The 13,743-nt window shown below is 33.8% G+C and overlaps 1 protein-coding gene across 1 annotated transcript; it reads left to right on the forward strand.

Moving 5' to 3' along the window:
- The first annotated feature begins 1,575 nt into the window (after positions 1-1,575).
- Positions 1,576-12,393, forward strand: LOC124359213 (probable cytochrome P450 6a14). Its single transcript, XM_046811779.1, has 5 exons — positions 1,576-1,650; positions 3,867-4,749; positions 6,759-6,971; positions 10,192-10,443; positions 10,574-12,393. Exons 2-5 carry the CDS (start codon positions 3,876-3,878, stop codon positions 10,744-10,746), a joined length of 1,512 nt encoding a protein of 503 aa, XP_046667735.1. The 5' UTR covers positions 1,576-1,650; positions 3,867-3,875; the 3' UTR covers positions 10,747-12,393.
- The last annotated feature ends 1,350 nt before the right edge of the window (positions 12,394-13,743 follow it).

The raw sequence follows: 13,743 nt of genomic DNA on the forward strand, positions 1-13,743 counted from the left end.
TTTAGCAGTATTAACTGATAAAAGGAGTCCTGTGTTGCAATATCAAGCCTATTCTCCTGATTTAGCACCATGTGACTTTGGGCTGTTCCCCAAGATCGAAAGTCGACTGAAGAGAACTCATTTTCAAACCGTTGAGGCGGTGAAACAAAATGCTGCACACGTTTTGAAGTCACTCTCGAAAGATTGCGCCCAGTACTGCTTCAACCAGCGGAAAATACGAATGCAACCGTATTTGAGAGGGGAGTAGAGTACGTTGAAGGGGATAAATAGGGACGTGACGTAAAACTTCACCAATTTCACTTTTTACAAAAGGTCTCGATTTCAGAAGGAAACATGATTTTCCGGACATTTTCCATCGTTTAGTGAAAAAATTCAGTAACATTAAGTTTCGAGATCAGCAATCTGATCTCTTCTTCAGGTAAGTTAATTATCGATTTCAAATAGCCGCGCCTCGTAGGTGGAGCTGGGCAGGGGATATGCTACGTTCACTGCGTGGTGTTGCCTAATATGTATATTTTTTACGCGTTACGGTCAGGGACCACGTTTAGCCGTATCTAGCAGTAGTATAAAATCTGTTCTGTATAGTATAGTTCACTGACCATTAAAACGTGTTTTATACAGATGTTTCATTGAACTGTGATCTACACATTCTAAACGTGTGTATTTTTTATAATTAGTGAAGTCATCTAAAACCTCAAAAGTAATGTGTAATTAGCACTATATTTAAATTGGTCTTATGTGTAACGATGGTGGCAACAAGAAAGTATCAGAAGAAATAAATTTGTGAACAGACTCAGTACATTCATAATAGATTTTGAACATGTGGCATATTAACACATATAGCATAACTATACTAACACAGAATGTTATTGTATGGTGAATTGGCGTGTCGACTTCTATTGTTTAAACACTGAACGCTGATTGGTGTTATAATGGGTCGCAATATCTTTACCATCGCCACTCTTTGCCAACTTAACTCCTGGTGTAAAACCAAGGCTACTAGATCAAGGAGGTATAATTCTTTAGGCTATAGGAAGTGAGGTTTAACGGTTGTTTCGGAAAGGTTTAATAGAGGAAAGCCGATCCCCAGGGCGTGCTCAGGCATTAATATGACTAACCAAAGCGATAAGAAACAACTACGACTAATGTAAATGTTTCTCAAAAGACCATCAAGAGCAAAATATGCTCCGAAATATTAGAAAGATTTTGATCTCTCGTGGAAGGAAGAATGTAATGAAAACTGATTTCCATTTATGAAAATATTAAATCATAACACCAGCTGTTTTATAATTATTGAAGTTAATTTTCTCTATAATAATATTACTGTTTTATTATAATTATGTTGTTCTAGGTGAGTAAAACCTAAATATTCAGGTTTCAATCATTTATTTTGTTACAACACCTACCAAACACCTACCATTGAATATAAATTGGATTAAACAATGACAAACCTCAGTTTGTCACTGTATTACGAACCTTGGTAAATAGACATTATGAAATTGTATAGTTATCAAACAGTATGACCCTAGCCCTGACCTGATAATGGCAGTGACCAAATTTAGATTAAATATTTAGGGCTTATCTTTCAAGTTAGCGCTTTTAAATGTTCCGAAAATTTTATAGTGATTGGGCATCTGCCAGCTCTTTACGGTAAGCTTAGAAATAGTAAAACCTTTTTCTAATCGTCGAACCATTTGACATTTTATCAACGATTGATCTATTTATATCAAATACAAATATTTATTATGTAAGGTGTCGATCAAGATCTTAAACTAGGTATAGTTCAGATACAAAAGTAATGTAAGCAGATTTGATCTAACTTTGTCCGGAAGAAAATGAAACAGGTTTCGTAGTTAAAAAATACCAAAGCCACATGAGCTAGAAAATCAGTCGACACTTGAATAATATTTTATTCGAATGTGTTGATGTACCGCAAATTTGATTTGTAACAAAAAAAGTAAATATCGTAGAATTTTTTAGCATTGTATTTATGTTTTATAAATAATACAATTAATAGTCCTACCTATTTTTGTGTGTAAAACGGAAGTGGTAGGCACTGCCTAAATTTATGTGCTTGTACAATGGGTTCATGATACAATACGTAGTCAATATAAAGTGTAACAGATTTTGATAGCTATAGATTAAAAAAAAAAGATTTAATAGTTTTACAATAAAGTTTTAATTCTCTAGATTTATATTATAACATAAAACAATTTCATACTATATTAACCGGTATTTCACCAAAGTCTGCATAAAAGCAGGGATAAATTAAATTTTTTTTATGAAACCAAACCTTAAGTTTGTTATGACAAAAACATATGTACCTGTTGTATATAGCTTATAACTGATGCTATGAAATTAAAAAATTGTTAGTAAAACTAAGAGTCTCTCCAGTTTCTAGCAGTAAAATCAGCTGTAGATTTCGAAAATGTGGTGGGAACTGACTGATACCAACATAACAGCAACAATATCTTTATAATTCCCCGATAAACTCTGGAGTTTTAACAGACAAACTCCAGACTTTACAAAATCCTAGACTTGTTAAACTCCATAGTTTGTGTCGTAAATTTGCGACTGTCAAATCTGATTTTTGCCTCCGTTAAACTCCGGAGTTAATTGAAGTCTAGACATTTTAACTCATGACTGCCGAACCAGCCCTTAATCGTGTTGACGTAGGGAGAGATTCACATTATAGGTTGTCTGTGGAGTGACCACATGAATCAAGATTACTGATCATGTCGTAGGAGAGTCTGCGCTCTCTTAACGTCTGTAATATTTATACACATTATTTATATTAATTTCGTACTTTTCGAACTAAAATTGTGTGTTTGTTGTGTAAATTACTTGGTAAATGTTTTGTAATGTAAATTTTATGTAAAATGGTTTGAAATTAACCAGCATTTTTATTTTTTATTTTAATACATGGTGAACCAGGCCATCTGGGGCTCTGAATGTAGCGGTATAACAGGTGAAGATGAGACCTTAAAATATGAGATACCTCACGCCCCACCTTTACATTTAAAAATTGCCCAAACACAAACCCTACCCTCCAAAAACACCACTTAAAGGTTTTTTGGCCGGTTGAAAATAATTTTATCAAACTCTTTGGCCTTAAAACAGGGGGTACAGTTCAAACGGAAGTTCTATCTTCACTTGCTACACCGCTAGAATTATTGACCTATTTGGTTTGGTTCCAGTACTGTAATGCAGCCTCAAAGCGATAAAGCGATTACATGATTATTTACCGTAGCAACAAGTCGCTAGCGAAGCAGTGTTCTGAATTTTTTAATGTAAAATTTACAGTTAAATTAAGAAGTAATAAAATTCAAATATTACCTTGAGCTCCTAAAATTATTTAAATGAAGACTTTTTCGTAAATATTTCCGTTACAATTTAGTGCAGACTTTCTTTGTTATACTGATGTAACCTAACGTAACCAAACGCACAAATGTGCACACCAATTACTTTGTTCTGTGTCAACTCAAATATGTTTATAATGTGTGATATATTTTTTGAGTTTTTGTTTCTTGTGTTTGATGGTTTAACTTAACGTTACATTAGTTTTATCGAGGTTCCAATTGCAACAATCAGTATAGTATACAAAACGTACCTATGATGGGAAAGGTTGATTCTTTATTCCAGTATGGCATATTGCGTTCAGGATTATTTATGGTGAAAGTTTATTTTGACTTTTACGTTTACGACGTTTGAGAGAAATATTTTTTTTAATACAAACTTAGTAACGATTTGAGAATAATTTAGTAATATATTAATACTTAACAGTAATATAATTCGTGAAATAAAGTCAAATATTTAACAATCCACACTACAATAACTTTATTATCTAGAACTCTGGTGTGTTTCAGACACTCAATATGGCTACTAACGCCGCTTGGTTTCTTGGTTACTTCCTGCTTGCAGTGTTTTCGCTTCTGTCTCTTCTTTATCTGTATGTCGCATCTGCGTTCAAGTACTTTGAAAAACGCAGAATACCTTATGAACCAGCCACATTTGCAATCGGTAACTTGTGGCCTGTCCTAAGCATGAAGAAATCCTACAACGATTTCGTGTTTGATTTGTATAAAAAGCATAGAACGAAAAAGTTGGTTGGGATTTTCCAGTTTTTCAGGAAGAGTGTATTAATTATTGACAGGGAACTGTTGCGAAGTGTTTTGGTGAGAGACTTTCAGTACTTTGATGGCAAGAGCCTTCATTATAACAAAGAGCTCGAGCCTCTAACAGCCCATCTGTTTTCCTTGGGTGGACAACAGTGGAAGGTTCTCAGAGCAAAAATAACACCGTTATTTTCGTCCAACAAAACTAAAGGGATGTTCCCGATTTTTATCGACGCCGCCCATAAACTGAGCGAGTACGTCTCCCAAATCACAGAGAAGAACGATGAGATTGAGTGTAAGGATCTGTTCACGAGATTCAGTGTGGACGTGACCACCAGCACTGCCTTCGGTCTTGACATCGACGTCGCCTCTGACAAGGCAGCAACATTCAAGGAGATGGCCGGGAGTATATTCTCCCCCTCTCTCGGCAGTATGTACCGAAACAGCCTCTGGTTCTATGGAGGATTCATCGCCAAGACATTCAATTTGAGAATCATCCCTAAGAAAACTCACGACTTTTTCTTTAACCTTGCCAAAGACACTGTTGAGTATAGAGAGACTAACGGAAATAACAGGAATGATCTCCTACAGCCGCTTATAGAACTCAAACAAGGAGCGAAATCTGGAGATGAAGGTTAGTTATCTACTGCATTATGAACAATGTTTCTTAGTATGAAAAATCGCACACTATATATATATATATATATATATATATATATATATATATATATATATATATATATATATATATATATATATTAGCATTCTTGATATACTATTGACATACAAATTATAAATTCCTCATAGTAAATTACGGGTTTTTATGTATTTTAAAACCCGCAATTTACCCTGTGGATTTTCAAATTTGAACGGCTGCCGTAATACCTATATTTAACTGCTGTTACAAACTTTCATTTTGGTGCAAATCTATTATATAAAAATGAAACTGTTCGTGTGTAACAGCATCACTCACAAACGGCTGGACGGATTCGCCTAATTTTTTTTTAATTTGTTCGTCTTGATCTGTAGAAGGTTATAGGATACTTTTTATCCCTTTCCCGATTCAGGATTCCGCCCCACTGGTTACAGAAATACCCGTAAGAAATGCATTGCAGCAAACATATGTTATTAAGTGAAAGAGTCTTTTCAAATTTTTTAATCAGCTGTTCTTTGTAAACATATATAATGCGACAAAAAATATATTTATATATAATTTAATTACTACACTTATAGTTTTAAAGCATAGAGTAAGCTTAAGAGAAACGACAAATTTTGTTTAAAACTGTTTCTGCAATCACTGTTAAACATAGACTTTACTATCCAGATAATACAATTCAAATTTGACGTAAAAATTCACCTTTAACTGCAATATTTATTTAATATAAACCATGCTCATGCTTGATCAGAAGAGCAATGCAGATATCATAATTACTATCTTACGTTGGCTACAAATATAAAGAATGTTATAAAATCAACCTTAGTTGTTTTTTTTTGACAGAAGTATCAGGAATGTGGTACATACCTTCATAATGCGCCCAAGAAGCTCACGAAGGAACGACTATCAATTATCTCAGCAATGTTTAGAATGTGATAGAAAATGAATAAGTGAATATAGTGTACTGTTTTCAACGGGAAATTGCGTGCGAAGCCGCGGGAAACTTATTGAAATGCGCAGCGAAGCGCGCCGGGTCCGCTAGTTAATGTATAAAAACAAAATTTATAAAAAACCTAATTGTTTATCAGTTGTTGTAAAAATGTTAGTAACCAGCTGCTAAAAATACTCAATGTTTGTTATTGATATATAAACAATAAAATCAAAGAATAAATAAAACACTAAAACAATAAAAATGAAAGGTATAAAGGTGTTTCCTATTATTCTTAAATTTTAAAGCCAAACTATTTTGGTAAAAGTTAGGTAATACTTTAATTATTATAAAAATGACTAGCTGCCTATCTTAAAATACTGCAACATGCTCCCAATAACTGCGCACCAATTGGGGGGGGGGGGGAACCTCGTTAAATTTTTGTTCGCAATGAAAAGCAATATTGAAGATTCTGGGACGTTTTTACGTAAAGTAGATATTTTTGTAAAATATGGATTCATTAAAATAAAATTTCAGTAATATAAAAACCAGGATTACTTGTAAATTGTATTCGTATACTGAATTACAAAAATAAGAATTTTGTATTTCACATCATTGGTAATAGATAGAAGTGCTGTTTGATCTCGCCAAGAAACTTATTATAAATTTAATGGTATCAAACCAAACTTTAGAGCAGTTTTTGAGAAAATTTCGTTTGTAAAGAGCAAATTGTTGGCCATTAAAGGAGATCCAACAGATAATTTATTTCCAATAGCCTGTTAGCAACATCACTACACAAAGTTCCTGCTCCAATCTTTATGGTCTAAGTTAGATTAGGTCTAAAAAAGCGGGTTTAGCAAATATAGACTTGGATGTCTAAACGCATTATTAGATACGGTCTAAGATACGGACTAACTATACGTCTCGCCTTTCTAAACCCTAGCTTATGGACCAACTCTAACATTTTATTCTTAATTTATCAAAGTTACAGTTACTACAATATAAAATCTAGTTTTGTTGACTGCTTTTAAACTACCTATGCTTCGGCCGTTGTTTTTAGGAATAAACATGACAATAGAAGAACTGGCAGCCCAGGCGTATATGTTCGTCTTGGCCGGTTATGAGACAACCTCTACCGCCTTGAACTTCTTCCTGTACGAGATGGCGATGAACCCAGAGGTACAGGAGCGGATCCACGCGGAGGTCGACGCTGTGGAGGAGATAACGTATGACACTCTGGCTGGCATGGAATATCTTGATATGGCTCTTGATGGTATTGTAAAACTTGTATTAGGAGGATTATCAGATATTCAAGTAAAAGTGTAACATTTATTTAGAGTATAAATTGTATATAGAGCTTACTGAAAAAACACAACTTCATAAAAATATTATAAATAAAAATGTATTGCTAAATTTGTTGCTAAGCGCTAATCTCGAGAACAGCTGGATCAATTTAGGCAATTCTTTAAAAACATATTCGTTGAAGTCCGAGGTAGGTTTTGATGAAGAGAAAAATAGGAAAAGTTTCGTGGAATATTTTTACAATTCGGGAAAGTAATTTAATATTTACAAAAAGTAATTTGCAATATACTATGACTAAACAGCTGCTGACACTTCCAGCTGAAGTTCGCCAAAGAGGCAGACATACATAAAGTACATTTAAATTAAAAAAATATTGAATATGCAGTACTTGATCAGAAGTTTCATGTAGATTTTAAGGACGATGTTGCTATCTAAATTTTACTACATATTGAACCACTAACGAATTTAAACCATCTAATGCATTGGAAATACTATTTAAAGGCTGTTATAAAACCCAACTTAATAAACAAAGATGTAAATGTTTGCACGTAGGATATTCGGAACTCGCTCCCTCGACATTGAGTATGAAATTTGTTCTGTAGCTTAATAAAAAAAAGGGATGATACACTTTTCTCCTTATATAAGGAGAGCACAAGTGACGGAAGTAGATGTTTTTGACCTAAGTAGTTTATCTCTTCTTAAGCTAGCTTAAGTAAGCTTCTTTTTAAGCTTTTTCATACATATATTTTGTGACCAGGACCAAAAAAAATAAAAACCAATTATAGCGCTAGAAATATCGTGGGCCTGAAGTAGACTTTTTTTTATCTAAGTTGGTTCCTGAAACACAGATATGTATTTATTTTCTTGAATGGCGCAACAACATAAACCCACCTGTGGAACCGTAAATAAATTAGACCGCGAGTGAATTTAAATGGCAGGAACTGACATTTTTACCGCAGTAACTTATTATTGTAAGTATATATATTTTTTCAATCGGGACGAAAAAAACAAACACTATGACACTTGAAATATTTTAGACCGGAAGTAGATTACAAAGCCTGGTAGAAGATCCTTTTTGGCCCAGGTAGCTTTTAAAATCAACATACGTTTATATTTTCTCCATCAGGGCAAAATCAACTGTGAAACTGTAAATAAATTAGATCGGAAGTAAATTGAAACGGCAAGAACTGACTCTTTTTCCGTAGTAATTTTCAGTCGTATGTAAGTAAATATAATTTTTTCATCCAGACAAAAAGGCAAACTATAAATAAATAAGGCAGGAAGTAAATTCAAAGTGCCAAAAGTAGACGCTTTTTGATTGAAATTGGTTTTCATTTAAATACTGTATAAATTCTTGATCTGGTCATAAGGCAAACTTAACTAAATACCTTGGACGAAAATTCATTTAAACAGACGGAAGTTGACGTTTTTTTGGCTGAATGTGATTTCCGAGACCTATATGCAGTACCGCATTTCCCTATAGGCCCACTAGGCCCAGGCCTAGGGCGCAAAATTTTAGGGGGCGCATAAATTTTAAAGTACACAAAAGAAAAAAGTCGCCGCGGCGGGTGGTGTTGGCGCTCGGCGGGGCGGGTGGCCAAGGTCAACTAGGTCCGGGGTGCGACGTTGACTCATTCATTGGTTCATTGCTTTTATTTATTCAAAACACTCACTCCTATATCTCCTATATATATATATATATATATATATATATATATATATATATATATATATACTATTGTAATTATTATCTTTCATCAAAATTACGTAATTAAGAAATTTACTGGATTTCTACGTCAGTGTAATCAGATTCCTCTGGGGGGGGGGGGGGGCGGCGCTCTTTGGTCTGTAGGCCTAGGGGCGCCGAATTTGTAAATGCGGCCCTGCCTATATGCATATATTTGTTCATTCATAAACCCTAAAATGGAAGCAGTAAAAAATGTATTCAATTTTGAATATAATAACTATGGGTACTGAAATGTATGTCTACTTCTATTTGTAACATATCATAAGGCTTCAGAATATTACATTATAAATGCTTCCTCTAAGTGGGCTACGCCCTTTGATATGACTACGTATTGAGCCACGGGTAACTTCTAGTTATGAATAAAAACACTTGAATTTTTATTTCTGCAAATTTTAGCAGGGAAATAGTAGGAAGAGTATTTAAGAGCAGTTATTAAAATTAAACTATTTATAAAGACTTACATTTGTAGTAAATTTTTTGTAACTTACCTTTATAAGTTTCCATCATAAATAAATGTGGCGTGTGCCTCTTTTATTTTGTTGGCCTGTGGTCGGGCGAATAGCTGTGCCGAGCCTCTCTCGGCTACAGCTGGTGCTGTCGTCTGCTCTGATAGTAGTGCTAACTTCAATGTTTAGTTGCAGCTGTTTTGATTACTTGTCTGTACTTGTTGCTTGCTAAGATTACCCTGCAAGAGGTTTAGCTCGCTCTTCTCTTGTAACCAGCACCGAGTCCCTAAGTCTCTCAAAGGCGTCCCTAAGATATTATGTGGGCAGAGTTGTTACAATAGTTCTTCAAAGCTGGCTGCCCCGCTCTCTATAAGTCCCGGCAGTGTTACATCAAGTCCTTGCCTTCCAGAAAAGGTCCACGTACCTCATAGTTTTATTTTAGGGCCCAATAGTTCTTTCAATTTCAGTGAACCATCGCTTAAAACCAACCTTTAACGTTGGATAATTGTAAAACTAAACTGTTCATGATTATGTATGTTATGACTAACCTTAAATATTCTGGTTAGTTTTATTATTCAAATCGGAGTGGCTATATGCCCGGTCACCGGTCTTGGTTTCAAAGAACGGGAACGACTATGACGTCACAGACTGTGACGCCAAAGGTTTTGAAGTAGCTCTAGCACTGTGCATTGTTATTAAAATGGCGGGTTGTAGAAAGTTTAGTTCTTTTGAACAGTTTAAAAACTTTTATCAATAATAAAGAAAATACGGATCATATTCAATTGCGAATAAGTTGATTCGAGAACAATTGCGTTACTTTACATTTTCTGTCTGACTCATCCAGACGTTTGTATAACTGACAGTATTTTGCCGAAAACAATAGAAAAGTTAGGTAGTGACTGAATGCTATATACTTTAAACTGTACTAAGATCCCTTCTATAAGAAAATCGCGCAAATCGTCAATACTAGTTCAACTAACGAAATTTTTGTTCTTTAGAATTACATCGGAAGCACGCACAACTAGGTTTCTTGAGCAGAACTTGCACAAAAGACTATCAAGTGCCTGGAACCGACTACGTGATAGAAAGAGGAACGGAGGTGTTGGTCTCTGTACAAGGCCTGCACAAGGACCCTGAACTGTTCCCTGAGCCGGAACGATTCATCCCGGAACGATTCAGCAAGGAGAATAAGGGCAAGATAAAACCGTTCTCGTACATGCCCTACGGCGAAGGTCCGAGATATTGCGCAGGTAAATAAACAAATATGGCTATACAGATATTAGTTTTAATTACACCTACAACGTTAAGATATTTAAACAAAACTGATTTGTGATATTTTTTTATCTCAGAATAATGAATATCTGTTAACTTTTCACACAGGCCAGCGTTTTGCGCAGTTAATGGTCAAGACGGGACTGGCTGTCATGATGAAGCGCTTCTCAGTGCAGACGTCTCCCAGAACACCGAATCCAATGAGATACGATCCTTTGGCGATAACCTTGGCTGCGGCCGGGGGCATGTGGCTGCGTCTGGTCGATAGGCAGAGAGTTTAGTCTTAAAATCTGGAACATCAAGGCCAGTGTCCATTGAGAGAAATTTAAAAACTTCTGTTGAATTGTCTGGAACAGTATTTAAAAACCAATTGTATCAATAATGTTAATTGTATCAAGATACAGTAAGGAGTGTCAGGTCCAGGGGGCCGGACCTCCCCTCCAAATTTTCAAGTTTTCAATTACGGTTTTAGTAAACTATTATTATTATTTAAATAATTCAATATTACTGACATGTACTGCTGAAAGCTCGTTCTCAATAAAGAGACGGGTCAAGAGCTTTTTAAGGAACGAAATGGAGCTTTACTCTGTGTCCACTACGGGAAAATATCAGTTGTCTGGACCCTCCCAAAACGTTCCCTGTCTACGTTATTGAACAGTGGTGTACTTTTAAGGACAGTACTAGGTATTAATGATAGTCTCTAATATAATCAAAAGTCCAGAATACTTTTACAAATTCATAGTGTGTTGTAGTATTATTTAGAAAACATTTACTAGAATATGTTATATCTTAAAAATGTTTATTACAAAACTGTCAGACAGTTTTGGCACTATGGTAATTATGGCACACATAAAATTACCAACCAATTAAAAAAGTAACATCTAAAGATACAGTTAAAGTTAAACTATATTATTCAGAAACGCAAATATTACGAAGATTGTATTTTTTAACCTTTATACAAACTAATTTAAATTTCTTGTTCATATTAAATAAATTAATCTTTCAAAAGAATTTAAAATATAATATTACCATTTAACACATGAAAATAATTCCAAAAAGAATGTAGATAATTATTTACAAAATGATGGAGATGGATTAGAAAATAATCTAGGAGATTTATATATTTATATAGTTAATGCTAACCATAATATTGTTTATGTATATTTTCAAAACTTACATATCTATACTTTATGTTTGGACTGTTATTGGCTGAGTGTTAGCGAAGTCTATCACTCGTAGGGCTGGAAAAAGTTATCTTGAGAACAAACTGTTTTATAAATTTGCAATCTTTCGCAAAGCTTAATTTCTATAAAGGCAACATAGAGTTAGATGATGACGCATGTCACTGTATAAGATTTTGCCGATTGTTAGCTAACACTGGTCTTAAGAGTATCCATCATAGCAACGAGTAAATAATAGAACAATTTTTACTCTAGTACTGTCTTTTTACACTTAACGTGTGACATACACTGTGCCGTATGTTCAGAGGTCACTTTACGATGTACTTTTTGGCTGCACGTTAGCGAAACCTATAACATATGGTGATATGTCGAGAATGACATATCATTCATTCGGATTCATTCATTTGGAGAATGACCTAGTAACTTGACGTTTTGCATGCAACTTAAGTGAATCATGTTACTCGACATATTGTCCGCCTGGTACTGCTACCTGGTAATATATATTATATGTATTTCGATTAATTTGATTAAGTTGATAAGTTACAAAAAACGTTTAAATGTAAAGTATTTTAAGCATAATCTTAAAATCAAATTGTTTGATATGTCTTTTGAGATATTTACTCAACTATGCGATACAATTTGGAAAGAATACTATATCATAGAGTTTTAGTTACAAACCTAACTTCAAAAATAAAGAATGTAAAATAGAAAAAAGTAAATGTTGCGTTCTAATAAATAAGAAATGATCATGTTTGAGGCTTTTATTGTCCCATGCTCCCTAAACAACTCATATTAATTCAGAATAAGTATTTTAATAAATTGTAATTGCTACACACGTAATTGGTAGTAATCCGCAAGTGTCCGTATACTCCTAATTCTTAGAAACATTTTAGTAATGGGAACGCGATAAAAATTCAAATAAGAGAGGTAGAAATGTGTAGTTTTTTGTACGCTGTAAAAGTAAATATTGTTACAAAAATACCTGCACTTAAACATTATCATTCAGAGGCCTTCACTATTCGATTTCAGTGTATTTTTAAGGGACACTTTTTGCCCTAAAATGGGCTCTTGACATGAATTCAATTCAAACATGTTTATTCATTTAGTATACATACAAAATATGCATAAATGGTGTCAGGACTTTAATTTATAGGACTGTACTAGATAAGGAACAAGAATATATACACAAAAAACGAGATGTACCACATAAAATAGAACAATTTTGAAATATAATTATTACAATTAAAGATTTAAATTTAAAACAGTTATATTTAAAACAATTTTAGGCTAGTTTGGGCATGACCTTATTTCCAGAATCATCATATTACAATTCATCAAAGGAATATATGGCCTTGTGGATGAGAAGTTTTTTAATTTGATTTTAAATTTAAGTAGCTTCTTATTTACTCGTAATTTCTATATGGAGAATTATATAATTTTAATTCAATATACATTATTACGATTTCTTGTGAAATAGTTGTGACTGTCCCTTATGTACTATTACGATGATTAAATAATATTCTAATGGCCTTTTTCTGCATTTTAGAATGGAATTCAGTATATTTCCAGCAAAAGCGCCGTAAAGTGAGATTCCAAAAGACATTAATGAGTAAATATGCGAAAATTAAATGACCCTTAAGGTTTTAATAGTCTAATTAATGCGTATAAACCTGAGGAAACTTTAGAAAGCAATTTTTTATAAGAATGTCCCATTTAAAATTGTTGTCTATTTATCAACCAAAAACATTATGCTATCCTTATTTTCAATTATGTTATTACGAATTGTGACTATAGGGTAACATTCGTTTGTAGTTTGCCGAGTTCAAAAATTAATTGAATTAGTCTTTGTCTGTATTTAAGAGTAGGTTATTAGAATTAAATAAGCAATTTAATAAATTTCTCTCCGAACTTGCTTTGGTTTCTAGTTCAAATAGTTGAGGCTGTGATTTTCAAATTAGTGTCATCAGCATGAATATATTATATCACCCTCATAGACGTTTTACTACCCTCATTGAGTTGAGGGAAATCTACAAGTAGGAATTGGACCGAAGATGGATACCTGAGAAACTCGATATGTTACTTCTTCCATTGGAGATG

The sequence above is a fragment of the Homalodisca vitripennis genome, chromosome 1, assembly GCF_021130785.1.
Source record: "Homalodisca vitripennis isolate AUS2020 chromosome 1, UT_GWSS_2.1, whole genome shotgun sequence".
Classification (NCBI taxonomy): domain Eukaryota; kingdom Metazoa; phylum Arthropoda; class Insecta; order Hemiptera; family Cicadellidae; genus Homalodisca; species Homalodisca vitripennis.